This window comes from Drosophila sulfurigaster, chromosome 2L, assembly GCF_023558435.1.
Source record: "Drosophila sulfurigaster albostrigata strain 15112-1811.04 chromosome 2L, ASM2355843v2, whole genome shotgun sequence".
Taxonomy (NCBI): Eukaryota; Metazoa; Arthropoda; class Insecta; order Diptera; family Drosophilidae; genus Drosophila; species Drosophila sulfurigaster.
This window is the reverse complement of record NC_084881.1, coordinates 7,027,415-7,048,237: the sequence shown is the minus strand read 5'-3', so window position 1 is coordinate 7,048,237 and position 20,823 is coordinate 7,027,415. Positions and strand designations below refer to the sequence as shown.

Sequence of the window (20,823 nt, the reverse complement as noted above, 5' to 3'; positions counted from 1 at the left end):
GCACGGCCCTGCCCTTTGTTTAGCCATTTGACAAGTGTTTTGACAATATTTATTGAGCCACCCACGCCACTTTCCCGCTTTCCCGTCCTGCCCCCAGGCCCTGCTAGGTCCTGCCCTCAACTGAACAGAACTGAAGCGAACAGAACTGAGCTGCCCTGGTAATTTGATTTGTGTTGCGTTGCTGCAAATGCTGACGCTGATGTTGGACACGTTTCTGCCTAATGGAGTTGCTCGAGTGGCGTGAATTTCAATTAAATTAAATCAAAATGTTGCATTTTTTATTAAGGCCATTAACACGCAGCGAGTACACGATGCTGGAGCTGGAAGGGTTCTCGCTCTCTCGCTCCCTAGTTAGTCAAATTAAGTTAGCATCCGGGCATCCCAGCATTCCATCATCCGCATCTTAATATGCATAAAGAAGTGCCATGCTGCCGCTTGTCACGGGTGCCTACCACTTGACATCGACTTGAGCCAGTTGGAGTGCAGATAGCGCACTCTCAAAGTGGTGTCCTGGTGTCGGCGTATCGGTTGTGTGCTAAGGGGTTGGCAGAGGGGGTGGCAGGCCACTTATGTACATATCGCTGCGTTTCGACATTCACATGCTAAAGATTCAAATGTATCTCAGGCTTTTTAAGTTACTTTTCACTTAATGAAAATCAAATCAAATTTGTTTCTCACATTGCCGACGTGCATACAAATTTATCGGTGTCGATCGAGATGCGAAGCACCAGCAACATTAATTTGAGATGCCGATTCACTTTTACCGAATTCCTACCTTGAATACAAATTCATAACATGTTTTTCTTACATGTTTCTGGGCAAATAGTTATTATGAAGGCTTCATCCTAAAAGGTTTATTATCCTGAAATACTCACAGTCGCAGTCTGCTGTGTAATCAATTATTGTGCACCAAACAAAATCGAATTAATTCACAATTTACTTCCAAAAGTATACTATATATTTTTCAAAATAAATGATTTCATACTTAAGTTGGAATTTCTTAAAATTGAGTAACATGTTTTAATTTGTAATTTTAGATTTGAATATAGCCAGCTATTATTCTGCTTAATGCTTTCTTATAAAATATAGATATAAGATAGCCATTAGTCCGTCTGTCAGTATGAACACCTAGATTCCAGAGACTATAAAAGATAAAATGTAATTATTCTCCAACAGCACTGGTTATTTTTCATGGAGATTAATTTTGTTTGTGATTTTTGTCACACGATTTTCCCATCCGGAAGAGGGTCATTACAATTAATATGGGTCGATTTTCGTCAGCTTCCTTCTAATCTGTAGCTTCTGAATACTCTTTGCCCTCTAGAGTCACTCATAACGATTTTTGCTTTCAAAAAAACAAAACATTTTTGTAATTTCTTTTAATAGTTTCTTAATTAGAAATGTGTAAAGTACACAATTCCCACACTAAATATTAATATAAAAACATATCTCGAGACTGTAAGACAAGCTGGCTAGCTATCCATAGAAAACTAACCAGTTTGCTACAAACGTTTTTGCGTAGGATTTATGGATAAACATGAGTCGCTTGAACTAATAGATATTTTTGATGCCCGAAAGTATGCAATGATTTTTTTCAAAAGTTGTAGAAGGGGAATTTATAAAAGTCTCATGAGTAGGACTCCAAGAAGTCATCGGAGATAAACCTTCTACGATAGCTGGAGGAAAATTTTCATAATGTGTCAAACAATAAATGAATTTTTAATTCGTTTTGGCACATGTTTTGAAAATACACTAAAAAAAATATTAATAAAAGAATGAAACTTAAAGGTGTTGCCATTTAGGCTTTGTGACAAGTCAGTCATCAAAAGAAACATAGTAACAGAAATGTTTTTGTTTATCGAAGTTTCACCACGCAGTAATAATATAAATCACTGGTTAATATTAATCACTATGAAGTAAAACTAAAAGTATAATATTAATTTATTTATAAACAATAATTCAATGTAAATGAGTAATCAGTACAGTAATAAAATAAAAATAAATTCTAGATGCGGGATACAGTGAAATTTCTCTTGGACGAACATTAATAATATTTAATAATTAACATTACTATTTATCGATTGACACCTGTTTTCCCTTAAGCTTTTCAATAGTTCTCCTTTGGTATTCGTTTTAGTGCATAATTTTCGACAAGTGTCCCCTTAATAGAGGTATCAGATATGGGAAGCTTTTCTGTATTTATTACAGAACTATTATGAAATATGTATTTTGGATTCACACCAGGAAAAAAATAATTTCAAAGTTGATAAATGGGAAAATCTCCACAACTCTTGTAAGAGATTACTTTATAAGACTAATATAAAACCGAACTCCGTTTTTTTTTACCAATTAACTCTATAATTTAACAAAATTCAAAATGCATTCAGTTGTATTCTTACCTATTCATCAACTGAATTTTAAGGTATACACAAACCGATATGACCCTAATGCAATATAGAACGATTCAGAATTTACCCCCATGCTAACTTGCATATGTTTTAGCTAATTACGGATTCAATTTTTAGTTGAGAAAGAACTAGGAATGGCGAAGTGCGAAGTCGATGCTCAGCAAGAGCTAGAGGATGCATTTGAAGCTAGAGATTTGGTTGGATTTAAACGTGCCATCAGCCATGGAGCTCAGCCTAACCTTAGCTCAAAAAGTGATGAGGACAATCAAGTGACCATCTTTGAGAAAGCCTTATCAACAAAAGGATTAGCTAGATTTATAGAAGCGTCTCTCGATGCTGGCTGCGATCCCAATTACGTAAGTAATTAAAAAAGTGATTAATATTATATTTATAAATATATAAGTGAAACCCTAAATAGGTTAATCCGAAGCTTAATAAAGCAGCCATCCACTATGCAATCGATTCAATGAGTGCGCACAATCTTTCCCGCATGGTGAATCGACCCAACGTCAAATTAGATGTTGATCGAAAGTATGAGGGGGAAACAGCATTGAGTAGGTTAATCAAAAGTCTAAGTGCAAAGAATGCTCACCGTCTCTCTATCGCCATTCGATTGCTATTGAACCAAGGTGCTTTACCCAATATTGTCGATTCTGATGGTAAATCTCTCATGCAACAAGTGCTACTCAATGAAAAAATCTCGCAAGGAATACGAACGAGTTTGATCTTAGAGTTCCTAAAAGCGCCCGAACTCAGTCGGTTCAATTATCTCGAAGGACTCGATTTTCTATTGATGTATTCTCTCGATGGTAACAGTGACCAGCTCTACCATCTCCTAATGCGTCCGTTACTCACTCAGCCTATTCCGCCAATGCTTGACACTCTGGCGCAATACCAAAAGACCATTGTAAACTGGGATAATAAGAAAATGTTGCGAGCTTTGCTTATGGAGCACATCACAGAGCATACTGAGAATGCACTCGAAGCAGTGCTTGCCACCCTGGAAAAGAATTCGCCTCAGGAAAATGAGTATCTTGTGGAGTTGGCTGTCAAAGCTGGTAACTGGTCAACTGCTCTCCAATTACTTAAGAGCGAATTTCTCAAGACGGTGACCAAGAGCACGCTTTTAAAAACAATGATTAAACAGGTGCAATTGAAACCACTAATCAATTATGTGCAGAGCAACGAATACCAGGATTGTTTGCTGGAATTGCTTAAGGTTCAGAGGCAGTATATCAATGACTTCGATGATCAGCGCAAAACGCCTCTGCATTATGCGGTGCTCTGTCGCAATGAGATTGCCATAAGAGTGCTCTTGAGGGAAGGCGCCAGATTGGGAGTGCGCAATGACAAGAATCGCTTGTTGATCGAGGATATCGATGTCAAGCTTCTGGAGGAGCATTTCGATTACTGCATCACTGGGCGAGGCCAGAAGACCAGCCACGAGGATTACGAGATTATAATGAACTGTCTGAATATGACCAACAAGTACAACGAACTCGATATTGCTCCTATTGCCTGCATGGCCCGGTCGAAGGAGCTGTGCCCACTGTTGGAGCATCCGTTGATCACCTGCTTTTTGCAGCTGAAGTGGCGTCGACTCACCACCATCTTCTTCACCCACTTTATCATCTATATCATCTTAAGTTTGATCTTGTGGATCCATATTCGCTTACGTTTCCCTGAACGTCATAACAACGAGCTTCCTATACAGATAGTTATGATTCTGTTCAGAGTGCTGATTGGTTATGTTTTTATTGCTGAAGTCTTCTCTTATAAGATGGTCAAGCGTCGACCCAGTTTCATAGATTTCCCTTTGATTTCTATGCTCATCCTCATAAACATCGAGTGGGAAGATCATATCCAGATTCAAAGGATTATTGCTGTCTTTGCCATCATGTTGATGGGCATCAAGCTAATGAATCTTATTGGTGCCCTACCTGTGCCTTTCATATCGACGCACATGCTCATGCTGCGCCAGGTGGCCAGTACTTTCGCAAAGAGCTTGTTGCAGTACTCCATGCTGTTGTACAGCTTCAGCATATGCTTCTATGTCCTGTTTTCCAAACCGAATTCTACGGATTCAGCGAACTTAACGATTAAAGAGTTTAGTCTCTCTTATGCGGATCTCGATTTATCGTTTATCAAGACACTTGTTATGTTCAATGGTGAATATGATGAAAGCGGCTTTAATGGATACTTCAGTAGTTTTGTGATGATCATATTCATGTTTATGGTCATGGTCCTGACCAATTTACTTAGCGGCCTGGCTGTTGACGATACGCAGGTGAGTAAAATTCTGTGAACCTTAAGAAAAGGTTTTAGACATGCTATCGTGTCCCGCTAATCAGTTAGTTTCGTCGTGATTATCTCAGACACCTAAAGACATAAAAGCACTGTATCCAGACAAGTACTCTTTCCGTAGGGTAGAAGAGTATTATAACTTTATAGCTGATACATTTATGTATAACAGGCAAAGGGAGGCACTATCGACTCCACAAAATATCGTCGTTAACACCCGAGAAATTATAGTCATAACCATCTATTCATGTGACTCTCAAATAAGGATGTTAATTGTTTTGATGATGTGGTATTTACTCTATGGTATATTTTTAATGTAGTAGCATATCAATATACCAATTTTAGCATTAAATTCGTAGTATTCATTCGATTTAATAATTTAGAAGATTTTAAGTTTTCACTGAAAATGGGGAGCGGACACTCGACTCTAGCCTTCTTACTCGTTTTAATTGTGGTTAATTTACTATTTCTCTTATGCTTCAAAGACTATTCGGGCTCAAGTGGAACTCAATGCTGCCATTTGTCGAACAAATCTGTTGTACAGCTATGAAGGACTCTTAGACGGGAATTCACCTCGATTGGAACGTGGGCTTCGCATCTTTAAGAAACTGATGAGAATCCATGCTGAATCTACTTATGGCTATGTATCCATATTTCCAAACCAAGAGAATCGGGTGGAGGTGTTCAGTCAAAGGCACAGAAATCAAAGTATTGAAAGTCTTGCGAGTGAAGAAGATAACGTCGTCTTAGGTAAAGTATTTACCGATCATGAAGATGGTTCAAGCGGTTCCGAATCTGAAATGGATGAGATGGAGGATTTGCACCGTTTCAATGCAGAAGTTGATGCCTATGAAGAAACATTCTCCCAGTCTTGTGTATCCAATAAACGCCACTCTTATGATAATATAACAATTGACAATCAGACTGTTGCCCGAGCTCTTAAAATTATTAAAGAAAAAGGAAGAAAAAAATGTCGACAACATCGAACAACTCGAAGTGTTCATAGAACAACAACTTGAGGATATGAAGATGCTATTGAAGGAGATCAAAAACCAGTTGGACTTAAAGAATCCATCCGATTGAATACAACATTATTTAACAACAATTTATAAAAGCATAAAGATTTACTAATTTGTTCATTACTATTAAACAATAAAGATTATCTATCTTCTTTCATTAAAATTTGCAACTATTAATATCTCATATTGGCTTAAATTTCATCAAGAAAGATTTTTTGTGCCTAACAAGCATACAATTTTTGGAGAAGATCAATTTGAACTGAAATAATATTCATATGAAATTCTGAATATATATCTAACGGGCAGAAGGATGCATATCTGAGCCTTTACGTATATATATTCTTTATCAGCATTAATAGCCGAGACGATCTAGCCATGTCCGTCTGTTCGTCTGTCAGTCTGTCCGTATGAAACACTGGATCTCAGAGACTATAAGAGATACAGCTATATTTTTTTCGACAGCATTTTTTATGTTTGCACGCATATCAAGTTTGTTTCAAAATTTTGCCACGCCTACTTCGGCCCCCGCAAATTAACGAAAATCGAACAACAAGCGTAATTTTAAAGCAAAATTAACAAATCAATATAACAACAAGCAAGAAAGCAACAGTCAATTGTGCTCGACTGTGGAATACCCGCTGCCGATTTTGAATAAAATAAAAAAATTGCGGTATGATTCTCAAAATATACAAAAATAACATACTGAAAAATACCAAAAATATACCAAATTGTATATTGTGTATATCGATATAGTACCACATTCAAAATATACCATAGACGACACAATATACCAGATTGAGAGCCAAAGCAAAGGCGTTTTTGCCCATACAACAGTATTTCTTTAATAATAACTTCCACAATTTTTATCTGATCGCAATCAAACTTTTAGGAATAATTAATACTGTAATTATGATTGTATACACCTAGCTCTAGCTTTAAAATCACGCTTGTTATTAGATTTGATTTTTGTGGGCGGAAGTGGGCGTGGCAATAGTTTGAAACAAACTTGATCTGCGTGCATTATATAATTATAATTATAGCTATAACTTAGTTCCCCACACTAAAACAAGTATTTAACGGCCCAAAACAAAAAAGCTCGACGTCATAGCTTTGCTGGCCGCATCAGCTGGTTCTACACCACAAACAGATGATCTGCATAAACGACGGCAATTGTTTTGGTAGCCAGAGATAGCTGCATGACGTTTACAGAGCGAAGGAGAATTGCTTCCAAGCAGGCTGGAGACAACATTGGTTTCTGACAAAGACAAACACATGCGTCCGACAGCCTCGCCGATCTCCATCCACTGATTGCTCCTTCTTCTGACATCGAGGCCAACTATCAGCGTCACACTGGAGGAAGGCGAATAGCTGAATAGTAGCTTATGTTTTTTTTTTTTGTATTATTGTTAGTTTGTTTAATTCGAATATACATTCTTATGTGATGTAATATGATGTGTCGAGCAACTTAATGTCAAATACTTTTCCTGAGCTCGCATAGTATAAGTACCACATGATTATTGTACAAAATAGCAATGTCAGTCAATTAAGAATGCATGTCAGGCAACGCAAAGCAGGTACACCCATACCTGCATATATTTATATGTATGTATGATTGTTTTCAAGGACACTAGCCGGTCATAGCAATCAGCTTTTATGCATACGCAAAAGCTCGCTTATTATTATTTCCCCACAGCTACACCACAGACAGACACAAACCCAAGGAAAGATCTTTCTGCATGGGAGTCGCGAATGTATGTAAGTCTGTTTCACTCTTACTAATTAATAACATATGAGCTAGAGGTAGAGCTTAACTTTTGCTTGTGATCCCTTTGATCATAGCGCTGCTTCAGCTGACTGCAGTCTTAACGGTCAATCAGCTTGCGAGACTGGCAATATAAAGACATTCGTTGAGTGACAGCCATCAGCTGATCCTCGTTTAATTTGTATTTAATGTTTGCCTATGTTCTGTGTGCTTTTCTAGCATTTCATTCGAAATGAACCAAAACAGTTCATTTTAAACTTTCATTTTTTCATAACTTTTAATTTATTTTTATTTATAAATTCAAAAATAATTATTTATATTATATTTATGCTCGATCATATTTTATATTTATAGGTTTTTATTCTTTATTATTATTATTATTTTTTTCTTTGCCTTATTTGATCAAATTCCGCCTCATATATACTTACCATGTTCGTTAAATTATTTATTTATTTATTTATTAGTCTTGTGAGCTATTTCGTTTATAATGTTGTTAGGATTCAAGCCATTTATGTTATACATTAATAAATTTATTATGCTTGCTTTATTGTCTATTTGTATTTGGAACCATGCATCATCAAGCAGGAGTGTATGCGATATGTTTATGTATTATTGTAATATAGTGGTGCGTCTTATCAGTTGGCCCTTTTCTTTAACCCCATGCCCTTCCACCAGCACCAAACAGATACGTCATTCGTGATTCATTACAATAGTTTACATAAATGTTTATGTTTATCGAAGCTTCACCATCAAGTAATAATATAAATCATTCGATAATATTAATCACCATAAATTAAAATAACAATATTAATTTATTTATAAACATTAACTCAATGTAAATGAGTAATTAGTACAGCAATAAAATAAAAATAAATTCTAAATGCGGGATACAGTGAAATTTCTATTGGCCGAACATTAATAACATTTAATAATTAACATTATTCTTAATTTATAGAATTATTCAGAATTTACCCCCATGCTAACTTGCATATATTTAAGCTCATTACGGATTCAATTTTTAGTTGAGAAAGAACTAGCAATGGCGAAGGGCGAAGTCGATGCTCAGCAAGAGCTAGAGGATGCATTTGAAGCTAGAGATTTGGATGGATTTAAACGTGCCATCACACGTGGTGCTCAGCCCAACCTCAGCTCAAAAAGGGATGAGGACAATCAAATGAGCATCTTTGAGAAGGCCCTATCAACATCAGGTTTTGCTACATTTATAAAAGCGTGTTTCGATGCTGGCTGCGATCCCAATTACGTAAGTGAATAAGATAGTGATTAATATATATAAATATATAAGTGAACCCCTAAATAGGTTAATCCGAAGCTTAAAAAAGCTGCCATCCACTATGTAATCGATTCAGTAAACGATTTAGAAAGACATTATGGTCGATCATCCAAGGGTAATGCGAGCAATCTTAAGATGCTGCTGAGTCAACCCAACTCCAAAGTAGATGTTGATCACATGTACGAGGGGGAAACAGCATTAAGTAGATTAATCAAAAGTCTGGAAGCAAAGAATCCTTCTGGTCGCCTTCTCGCCATTAAATGGCTATTGGGGAAAGGCGCTTCAACCAATATTGATGACAAATCTCTCATGCAACAAGTGCTACTCAACGAAAATATCCCACAAGAGAACCGAACGGAATTGATCTCAGCGTTTGTACAGGCACCCCAACTCAGTCGTTCGGATTATTTCAAAGGAGTCGATTTTCTTTTGAAAAGCGGTTATCTCAACGGTGACCAGCTCTACGTTTTCCTATTGCCTGCTCTACTGGGGCAGCCTGCTTCACCAATGCTCGACACTCTGGCGCAATACCAAAAGACCATTGTAAACTGGGATAACAAGAAAATGTTGCGAGCTTTGCTTATGGAGCACATTACAAACCATACTGAGAATGCACTCGAAGCAGTGCTTGCCACCCTGGAAAAGAATTTGCCTGAGGAAAATGAGTATATTGTGGAAGTGGCTGTCAAATATGATAGCTGGTCAACTGTTCTTCAATTGCTTAAGAGCGTATATCTCAAGCTGGTGCGCAAGGGCACGCTTCTAAAAACTATGATTAGGCAGGTGCAATTGAAACCGCTGGACAATTACCTGCAGCGCAACGAATACCAGGAATGTTTGCTGCGATGCGTTAAAGATTGGCGGCAGTATATCAATGACTTCGATGATGAGCACAAAACGCCTCTGCATTATGCGGTGCTCTGTCGCAATGAGATTGCCATAAGAGTGCTCTTGAGGGAGGACGCCAGATTGGGAGTGCGCAATGACAAGAATCGCTTGTTGATCGAGGATATCGATGCCAAGCTTCTGGAGGAGCATTTCGATTACTGCATCACTGGGCGAGGCGAGAAGACCAGCCACGATGGTTACGAAATTATAATGAACTGTCTGAATATGACCAACGAGAACAACGATCTCGATATTGCTCCCATTGCCTGCATGGCCCGGTCGAAGGAGCTGTGTCCACTGTTGGAGCATCCGTTGATCACCTGCTTTTTGCAGCTTAAGTGGCGTCGACTCACCACCATCATCTTCACCCACTTTATCATCAATATCATCTTAAGTTTGATATTGGGGATCCATATTTGGTTGCATTTCCCTAAACGTCGTAACAACGAGATTCCTATATGGATTGTTAAGAGTCTGTTCCAAGTGCTGATTGGCTATCTTCTCATTGTGGAAGTCTTTTGTTTTGCGATAGCCAAACATTGGGGCAGATTAATCAATTTTATTCTGATTTTTGTGCTCATCCTCACAAACATCGAGTGTGAAGATCATATCCAGATTCAAAGGATTATTGCCGTCTTCGCCATCATGTTGATGGGCATAAAGCTGATGAATCTTATGGGTGCCCTACCTATGCCTTTCATATCGACGCACATGCTCATGCTGCGCCAGGTGGCCAGTACTTTCGCAAAGAGCTTGTTGCAGTACTCTATGCTATTGTTAGGCTTCAGCTTGTGCTTCTATGTGGTGTTTTCCAAACCGAATTCTACGGATTCCGCGAATTCTACGAATTCAGCGAACTTAACCGGTTCAGCGAACTCAACAGATAATGATTTCAGTCTCTCCTTTGCGGAATTCGATTTATCGCTTATGAAGACATTTGTTATGTTCAATGGTGAAAATGATAATATCGAAACTAACGGATATTTCAGTAGTTTTGTAATGATCATATTCATGTTTATGGTCATGGTCCTGACCAATTTACTGGGCGGCCTGGCTGTCGGCGATACGCAGGTGAGTGAAATTCAGTGGGCCATAAGCAAATGCATATATTATTTACGTAATCGGAGACATGTACATCTTAGTTTTAGAAGTGTTTGTCTCAGAAATTCAAAGACTTCAATGCACGGTATCCAGACATGTCTGGGTGTTTGCACAAAAACTTGTGTTTCTATACCCGCTCCTCAAGAACCAAGAAATTATAGCCATGCCCGTCGATCCATGTCACCGAAAAAACTCCATGGTATATTTTAAAAAATATATCTCTTCAATAATATCTCTTCAGAAATTGACATACTTGAACGCACTGTATCCAGACAAGTACTCTTTCCGTAGGGTAGAAGAGTATTATAACTTTATAGCTGATACATTTATGTATAACAGGCAAAGGGAGGCACTATCGACTCCACAAAATATCAGCGTTAACAACCGAGAAATTATAGTCATGAATATCTATCCATGTGACTCTAAAAAAAGGATGTTAATTGTTTTGATGATGTGGTATTTTTGTACTCTATGGTATATTTTTAATGTAGTAGCATATCAATATACAAATTTTAGCATTAAAATCGTAGTATTCATTCGATTTAATAATTTAGAAGATTTTAAGTTTTCACTGAAAATGGGGAGCGGACTCTATATTACTGGTTTTTTACACTCGCTACCCCAAAGGTTGAAGGCATCTCCGACCCCATAAAGTATATATATTCTTGATCAGCCGAGCCGTTATAGCCATATCCGTCTGTCAGTCTGCCCGTCCGTATGAACACCTACATCTCATGGAGAGAGAGAGAGATCTAAGAGATATATTTATAACTTTTTTCGACAGCTCTTGTTATGCTTGCACGCCGATCAAATTTGTTTCAAAATCTTATCACACCCACTTCCATCCACTCAAATCGATAAAAATCGAAAAACAAGCTTTATTTTATAACTAGAGTCCCAAATTTTGATACAGACAATAATAGCTATAGTTTTTATGATTTCATTTGGTTGCGATCGGATAGAAATTGTAAAAGTATTTAAGAAATACTTTTAAAAATGCAAAAACGCCTACTCGTCTTAGTTGCTTTGGTTAACAATCTGGATTATTTTGGAAGTAGTACTATATATATATAGTACTACATCAATATACTAGACTCTTGCCTTCTAACATATTTTAATTGTGCTTAATTTACTATTTATCTTATTCTTCAAAGACTATTCGGGCTCAAGTGGAACTCAATGCTGCCATTTGTCGAACAAATCTGTTGTACAGCTATGAAGGACTCTTAGACGGGAATTCGCCTCGATTGAAACGTTTGCTTCGCTTCTTTAATAAACTGATGGGAATCCATGCAGAATCTACCTATGGCTACGTATCCATAATTCCAAACCAAGATAATAGGGCAAAGGTGTTCAGTGAAAGGTATAGAAATCAGAGTGAAGCAACTCTTGTGGTTGAAGGAAAAAACGTCGTCTTAGTTAAACTAGAAGTAGCAGAAGTAGATGACAATAAAGAAACATTCTCCCAGTCTAATGTATCAAATAAACTAACAATTGATAAACAGACTGTTGTCCGAGCTCTTACAATTATTCAAGAAAAAGGAAAAAAAGATGTCGACGAACAACGCGAAGAGTTCATACTACAACGACAGGAGGATATCAGGAAGCTGTTGATGGAGATGAGAGCCCAGTTGGACTTAAAGAATCCATCCAATTGAGTACATCATTAATTAACAACAATTTATAAAAGCTAGTATATAAAGATTTACTAATTTGTTCATTATTATTAACCAATAAAAATTATCTTTCTTCTTTCATTAAAATTTGGCTTAAATTTCATCAAGAAAGATTTTCGTATATATGTATGTTATATTGTTTATCAGCATTAATAGCCGAGACGTTATAGCCATGTCCGTCCGTCCATCCGTGTGTCCGTCTGAACTCTAAGATCTCAGAGACTATAAAAGATAAAATATAATTTTTTTCCGATAGCACTTGTTTTTTTTGCATGAAGATCAATTTTGTTTTTGATTTTTGGACCCCCTGTTCCGACCCGGTGGTCTTACTTATTTTAAGATTAAATCATTATACCCGCTACCCATAGGGTAGAAGGGTATTGTAACTTTGTGCCGGCAGGAAATGTATGTAACAGGTAGAAGGAGGCATCTCCGACCCCATAAAGTATATATATTCTTGATCAGCGTCAACAGTCGAGACGATCTAGACATGTCCGTCTGTCTGTCTGTCCGTCTGTGTGTCTGTCCGTCTGTCCGTATGAATACCTAGATCTCAGAGACTATAAGATGTAGAGCTATAATTTTTTTTCGACAGCATTTGTTATGCTTGCTTGTTTCAAATTTTTGCCACGCCCACTTCAGTCCTCGCAAATAAAAAAAAATCGAATAACAAACGTAACTTTAGAGCTAGAGCTGCGAATTTTGGTATGTACAATAATAACTATGGTAATTGTGATTCCTGAAAATTGAGATCAGATAAAAGTTGCCGAAGTTATTAAACAAATAGTTTTGCATGTGCAAAAACGCCTACTTACTAAGGGTTTAGTTGCTTTGGCCGACAATCTGATATATTATGCCGTCTGTGGTATATTTTGAATGTGGTACTATATTAGATATAACAAATATACCATTTGGTAGATTTTTAGTATTTTTGTATTTATGGTATATTTAAAAAAAAAAAAATACCTCCATATTTTGCTTTTATTCAAAATGGATAGCGGGTATGTTTAATTCGAATGTGCATTCTTAAGTGAGTGTTATTAAGTGTTGTACGTGTAATATGATGTGTCGAAGAACTTAATGTCAAAAACTTTTCCTGAGCCCGCATAGTACAAGTACGGCATGATTATTGTTCAAAATAGCAATGTCAGTCAATTGAGAATGCATGTCAGGCAACGTATATAGGCAAATTATAGCTTTAAATTTGTATTTAATTATAAAATTACATATGTCTGTTTCACTCTTTCTAATTGATAACACATGAGCTAGAGCTAGAGCTTAACCTTAGCTTGTGGTCCATTTGACCATAGCGCTGCTTAAACTGACTACAGTCCCAGCGGTCAATGACCTTGCGAGACTGGCAATATAAAGACATTCGTTGAATGACAGCCATCAGCTGATCCTCGTTTAATTTTTATTTAATGTTTGCCTATGTTCTGAGCGCTTTTCTAGCATTCCATTCTAAATGAACCAAAAAAGTTCATTTTAAACTAGCATTTCTCCATGTCTCTTAATTTATTTCTATTTATAAATTCAATAATAATTATTTATATTATACTTTTGCTCTATCATATTTTTTATTTATAGGTTAATTATTTGTATTCTTTATTTATTTATTTTTTTTCTTTGCCATATTTGATCAATTTCCGCCTCATACCATGTTAGTCCGTTAAATTATTTATTTATTTATTTTCTTGTGAGTTATTTCGTTTATAATGATGTTAGGATTCAAGACATTTATGTTATACCTTAATAAATTTATTATGTTCGCTTAATTGTCTATTTATATTAGGAACAATGCATTACCAAGCAGGAGTAGGTTAGCCGATCCACTTTCGTTTAGGCATCCTGCCAACATTTTTATTGGCATTTGAATGCAGCATCACGGTAGGGTGGGCGTCAGCCCTGAATAACACCAGTCAGACACCAGATCAAACTATCTCGTGTCTGTTCGTCGATATTTTTGTTGAGTTGCACATGTTGCTTGAGAGATATGCCATCAGAATCGGCAATATTGGGTGAAGCACCTTTGCGTAATAGCAATTGAATGGCCTCAGCGAGAATGCGACAATTCTTTTGCTTTACTTTTTTGATTAATCTACATAATGCTGTTTCCCCCTCGTACATGTGATCAACATCTACTTTGACGTTGGGTCGATTCACCAGCAAGTAAAGATTGGACGCATTATAACGTCCTTCTGAATCGTCTCCTGAATCGATTGCATAGTGGATGGCAGCTTTATTAAGCTTCGGATTAACCTATTTAGGATTTCACTTATATATTTAACATATATATATTAATCACTATCCTATTCACTTACGTAATTGGGATCGCAGCCAGCTTCGAGACACGCTTCTATAAATTTTTCACATTTTTTTGTTGATAGAGCCTTCTCAAGTTAGCATAAGGGTAAATTCTGAATTTTACGTTAGGGTCATATCGGTTTGTGTATATTTTTGAAATCTAAAGGGAAAACAGCCGTCAATCGATAAATAAGAGTGTTCAATTTTAAATGTTATTATTGTTCCCCTACACTCCTCTTACTCTGTCTACTCATAGTTGTGCGTCTTATCAGTTGGCCCTTTTCTTTAACCCCATGCCCTTCCACCAGCACCAAACAGATACGTCATTCGTTATTCATTACAATAGTTTACATAAATGTTTATGTTTATCGAAGCTTCACCATCAAGTAATAATATAAATCATTCGTTAATGTTAATCACCATGAAGTAAAACTAGAAGTACAATATTAATTTAATTCTAAACATTAATTCAATGTAAATGAGTAATCAGTACAGTAATAAAACAAGTAAGAAAGCTACAGTCGAGTATGCACGACTGTGAGATACCCGCTACCCGTATTGAATAAAAGGAAAAAATACAACTATAGTAAAAATATACCAAACGCTGTATTTGTTATATCGATATAGTACCGCATTCAAAATATACATATATATATAATATATATCAAATTCGCAACTCTAGCTTTAAAATTACGCTTGTTATTCGGTTTGTGATTTGCGGGGGCGGAAGTGGGCGTGGCAAAAATTTGAAACAAACTTGATCTGCGTGCAAACATAACAAATGCCGTCGAAAAAAATTATAGCTCTATCTCTTATAGTCTCTGAGATCCAGTGTTTCATACGGACGGACGGACAGACGGACAGACACAGACGAACAAGATCGTCTCGACTGTTGATGCTGATCAAGAATATATATACTTTATTGGGTCGGAGATGCCTCCTTCTAACTGTTACATGCATTTCTTGCCGACACAGAGTTATAATACCATTCTACGATACAAAAATTCTAGATGTGGGATACAGTGAAATTTCTCTTGACGAAGGCGTAAGAACATTAGTACATTGCGTATGTAGTACATAATATATGAACATACATAATTTATGTGTAAATTGAATAACACATTTTTCGGACTGCTTTATCATGTAAATCCTTCTTATAGTTCTGCTTTATGTCCTGACTAATTTTTGCGGCAGTTGACCCAGGATAACGCCTCACAGACTTCAAAACCTCCCGCTCTTCTCGATCGGTCAGCTTTGGAGGCCTACCAGAAAGTGTCTTTGACTGAACTGTGCCGGTTTCATTAAAATTTCGACAATTTCCCGCAAAGATTTCCCCTTACGACGCAGTTTGACGATCAGTTCGCTTCCTCGGGAGCAATTTTGGATGAGTGGATCGAAATACCACCAGAATTCATCGAAAAATTGGTTTAATCAATGCCAAAAAGCTTGATTGGCACAATACATCTTCCTATCTACCCTACCTCGTACTAATTTTAGTAATATTTTATCAATAAATGGTTTACTTTTTAACTAATTTAAGTTTGTACGCAGACTTTTTCTGGCCCGAAAACTCGTGTACTTTTTGTTTTTTGATTTTAATTAAAAAAGTTGCCGATGGAAATGAAGACTGGTTATATTTTTTCATAATAGATATGTTGTTAATTTAAAAAATGAAGGCAATATATTCAATACAACTATTTGTATTTAACATCAAAGTTGCGCGTTAAGTTTGTACGCAGACTTTTTCTGCTTAGTGTATATATGTAAATATAAATTTATATAAATTTAATTTCAGAAAAACGATATATTATTGCTATCAATTCAGATACAATAAACAAAATTATGTTTCTGCATTTAGTCATTGAAAAATAAAATAAATAAATTACGTACATATACATATGTATATAATAATTAATTCATGTCTTTCTATTTTTCTATGTCTTGTATTGAAAAGCAACTACTAACCGAGTACTCGGTCGCGAAACTCATTCGTGCATTGCTTCGCCGTTCGGATACGGTAAATTTTCTACTCATGCCTTATCCAAATTTTCCAAATCCGTTTTACTCAATATCTCACTCAGTCAGTCAGAGCTTTGAGTGAAAGTACCATGTGCTGCTTTGAATGTATTCGTGCAGACCTCCGTAATACGGATTCAATTTTTAGTTGAAAAAGAACTAGGAATGGCGAAGGGCGAAGTCGATGCTCAGCAAGAGCTAAAGGATGCATTTGAAACGAGAGATTTGGTTGGATTTAAACGTGCCATCACACGTGGTGCTCAGCCCAACCTCAGCTCAAAAAGGGATGAGGACAATCAAATGAGCATCTTTGAGAAGGCCCTATCAACATCAGGTTGTCCTAGATTTATAAAAGCCTGTTTCGATGCTGGCTGCGATCCCAATTACGTAAGTGAATAAGATAGTGATTAATATATATATGCATAAATATATAATTGAAACCCTCAATAGGTTAATCCGAAGCTTAAAAAAGCTGCCATCCACTATGTAATCGATTCAGGAATCGGTTCAGCAAGCCATTATAATGCGTCCAATCTTTACGTGCTGGTGGATCAACCCAACTACAAAGTAGATGTTGATCACATGTACGAGGGGGAAACAGCATTAAGTAGATTAATCAAAAGTCTGGAAGTAAAGAATCCTCCTGGTCGCCTTATCGCCATTCGATTGCTATTGGGGAAAGGCGCTTCAACCAATATTGATGACAAATCTCTCATGCAACAAGTGCTACTCAACGAAAATATCCCACAAGAGAACCGAACGGAATTGATCTCAGCGTTTGTACAGGCACCCCAACTCAGTCGTTCGGATTATTTCAAAGGAGTCGATTTTCTTTTGAAAAGCGGTTATCTCAACGGTGACAGTGACCAGCTCTACGTTTCCCTATTGCCTGCTCTACTCGGGCAGCCTGCTTCGCCAATGCTCGACACTCTGGCGCAATACCAAAAGACCATTGTAAACTGGGATAACAAGAAAATGTTGCGAGCTTTGCTTATGGAGCACATTACAAACCATACTGAGAATGCACTCGAAGCAGTGCTTGCCACCCTGGAAAAGAATTTGCCTGAGGAAAATGAGTATATTGTGGAAGTGGCTGTCAAATATGATAGCTGGTCAACTGTTCTTCAATTGCTTAAGAGCGTATATCTCAAGCTGGTGCGCAAGGGCACGCTTCTAAAAACTATGATTAGGCAGGTGCAATTGAAACCGCTGGACAATTACCTGCAGCGCAACGAATACCAGGAATGTTTGCTGCGATGCGTTAAGGATTGGCGGCAGTATATCAATGACTTCGATAATGAGCACAAAACGCCTCTGCATTATGCGGTGCTCTGTCGGAATGAGATTGCCATAAGAGTGCTCTTGAGGGAGGACGCCAGATTAGGAGTGCGCAATGACAAGAATCGCTTGTTGATCGAGGATATCGATGCCAAGCTTCTGGAGGAGCATTTCGATTACTGCATCACTGGGCGAGGCGAGAAGACCAGCCACGATGGTTACGAAATTATAATGAACTGTCTGAATATGACCAACGAGAACAACGAACTCGATATTGCTCCCATTGCCTGCATGGCCCGGTCGAAGGAGCTGTGTCCACTGTTGGAGCATCCGTTGATCACCTGCTTTCTGCAGCTGAAGTGGAGTCGACTCACCACCATCTTCTTCACCCACTTTGTCATCAATATCATCTTAAGTTTGATATTGGGGATCCATATTTGGTTGCGTTTCCCTAAACGTCATAACAACGAGATTCCTATGTGGATTGTTAAGAGTCTGTTCCAAGTGCTGATCGGCTATCTTCTTATTGTGGAAGTCATTTCTTTAGTGATAGTCAAGCATTGGTGGCGCATTTTAATAGATTTTATTCTGATTTTTATGCTCATCCTCACAAACATCGAGTGTGAAGATGACATCCAAAGGATTATTACCGCCTTCGCCATCATGCTGATGTGCACCAAACTGATTGATCTTATTAGTGCCCTACCTGTGCTTGCCATATCGACGCACATGCTCATGCTGCGCCAGGTGGCTAGTACTTTCGCAAAGAGCTTGTTGCAATACTCCATGCTGTTGTTCAGCTTCAGCTTATGCTTCTATGTCCTGTTTTCCAAACCGAATTCTACGGATTCTACAAATTCTACGGATTCAGCGAACTCAACAGATAATGATTTCAGTCTCTCCTTTGCGAAACTCGATTTATCGCTTATGAAGACAATTTTTATGTTCAATGGTGAATATGATAATATCGACGCTAATGGATACTTCAGTAGTTTTGTGGTGATCATATTCATTTTTATGGTCATGGTCCTGTCCAATTTACTGGGCGGATTGGCTGTCGGCGATACGCAGGTGAGTGAAATTCAGTGTGCCATAAGTAAATATATTATTTACATAATCTGAGACATGTCATCTTGTCTGCCCGTACGTTAGTTTAGATGTGTTTGTCTCAGAAATTCAAAGGCGGTATCCAGACATGTCTGAGTGTTTATACCCGCTACTCATAGGATAGCAGTTTATTATAAATTTATTGCAGCAGGGAATCTATGTAACAGGCTAAAGGAGGCATTTTCGACTCCATAAAGTATCAGCGTCAACAACCAAAAAATTATAGCCATGCCCGTCGATCCATGTCACTTTCAAAACTCCATGGTATATTTTAAAAATATATCTCTTTAATATATTAATTTATTATATTATAGCTTTTATTTATTTATTGAAAATGGATAATTGGTATCTCATAGTCGACCGTATACTACTTGTTTGTTGAATTATGCTTATTTCACTATTTATTATTTCTCTTATGCTTCAAAGACAATTCGGGCTCAAGTGGAACTCAATGCCGCCATTTGTCGAACAAATCTATTGTACAGCTATGAAGGACTCTTAGACGGGAATTCACCTCGATGTGAACGTTTGCTTCGCTTCTTTAAGAAACTGATGAGAATTCAAGCAGAATCTACCTATGGCTATGTATCCATATTTCCAAACCAAGACAATCGGGTGAAGGTGTACAGTCAGAGGCATAGAAGTCAGAGTATTGATTGTATTGAACTTGAGAATGAAGAAGATAATGTCCTCTTAAGTCAAGTATTTAACGATCATGAAGATAGTGCAAGCGATTCCGAATCTAAAATGGATAAGACGGATGATTTAAACCTCCATTTCAATAAACAAGTGGATGCCAAAGAAGGAACTTTCTCCAAGCCTTGTGTATCCAATAAACGTCACTCTTACGATAATATAACAATTGAAATTCAGACTGTTGCCCAAGCTCTTAAAATTATTAAAGAAAGAGAAACAAAATATTTCAATGAACAACGACAGGAGGATATCAGGATGCTGTTGATAGAGATAAAAAACCGGTTGGACTCAATGAATCCAGCCAAATGAGTACACCACCACTTAACAACAATTTATAATGGCAAGAATATAAAGATTTATTAATTTGAACATTTACTATTAACCAATAAAGATTATCTATCTTCTTTCATTAAAAATTGCAACTTTAAAAATCTCATATTGGCTTAAATTTCATCAAGCAAAATTTTAGCACTAATAAATTGTGCCTATAGCCTAACTCGTAACAAACTCAATAAATTTACGGCAATTTTACGATTATAATTTTTGGAGATCAATTTGAACTGAAATAATATTTATATGACTTAGAGGTGGAGAACTATCGATACTAAGCGCGATCGATATTCGACGATAGTAAATTTTGAGCTATCGATAGTGCCATCGATTGTCGTCGATAATATCGACCGACATACAAATTTTGACGTATTGCCGCTCTTCTTTGCCTTTTCAAAGTCTATGCTATATATATATATATATGTATATATATTTTTTTTTTTGCTTTCTTAGTTTCCCCAGCTATCGATGGAACCATCGATAATGGATGGGCCACTATTAAAAGTTATTGTAGCTCGATTGCGCCCGACCATTAATAGTATCAATAGAGACATCGATTGTTCTCCACCATAGAGCACAAAATAAACCAGATTGACAGTCAAAATCACTACCAACAAGTAAAAAAAGCTACAGGCGATTGCACTCG

The 20,823-nt window shown here is 37.1% G+C and overlaps 2 protein-coding genes across 3 annotated transcripts; both read left to right on the top strand.

Moving 5' to 3' along the window:
• The first annotated feature begins 2,532 nt into the window (after nucleotides 1-2,532).
• On the top strand, nucleotides 2,533-5,863 carry LOC133847020 (transient receptor potential cation channel protein painless-like). The gene is made up of 3 exons (XM_062281730.1): nucleotides 2,533-2,764; nucleotides 2,827-4,695; nucleotides 5,195-5,863. The coding sequence occupies exons 1-3, from the start codon at nucleotides 2,543-2,545 to the stop codon at nucleotides 5,726-5,728; spliced, it is 2,625 nt and encodes an 874-aa protein (XP_062137714.1). The 5' UTR covers nucleotides 2,533-2,542; the 3' UTR covers nucleotides 5,729-5,863.
• A 2,644-nt stretch (nucleotides 5,864-8,507) lies between these two features.
• LOC133847006 (transient receptor potential cation channel protein painless-like) lies at nucleotides 8,508-20,287 on the top strand. 2 transcript variants are annotated; one of them, XM_062281717.1, is made up of 3 exons: nucleotides 8,508-8,751; nucleotides 17,217-19,115; nucleotides 19,578-20,287. In XM_062281717.1, exons 1-3 carry the CDS (start codon nucleotides 8,530-8,532, stop codon nucleotides 20,154-20,156), a joined length of 2,700 nt encoding a protein of 899 aa, XP_062137701.1. In that variant the 5' UTR covers nucleotides 8,508-8,529; the 3' UTR covers nucleotides 20,157-20,287. The 2 variants fall into 2 exon arrangements, with proteins under 2 accessions (XP_062137701.1, XP_062137694.1); XM_062281710.1 differs by lacking the exon at nucleotides 8,508-8,751 and adding an exon at nucleotides 16,926-17,153 and having other exon boundaries at nucleotides 19,578-20,286.
• Nucleotides 20,288-20,823: the final 536 nt, after the last annotated feature.

Coding starts and splice junctions, on each gene's coding strand:
- LOC133847020 (XM_062281730.1), top strand. CDS start 2,543: ATGGCGAAGTGCGAAGTCGATGCTCAGCAAGAGCTAGAGGATGCATTT. Junction 2,765..2,826: donor CTGGCTGCGATCCCAATTAC/GTAAGTAATTAA, acceptor AACCCTAAATAG/GTTAATCCGAAGCTTAATAA. Junction 4,696..5,194: donor TGGCTGTTGACGATACGCAG/GTGAGTAAAATT, acceptor TATGCTTCAAAG/ACTATTCGGGCTCAAGTGGA.
- LOC133847006 (XM_062281717.1), top strand. CDS start 8,530: ATGGCGAAGGGCGAAGTCGATGCTCAGCAAGAGCTAGAGGATGCATTT. Junction 8,752..17,216: donor CTGGCTGCGATCCCAATTAC/GTAAGTGAATAA, acceptor AACCCTCAATAG/GTTAATCCGAAGCTTAAAAA. Junction 19,116..19,577: donor TGGCTGTCGGCGATACGCAG/GTGAGTGAAATT, acceptor TATGCTTCAAAG/ACAATTCGGGCTCAAGTGGA.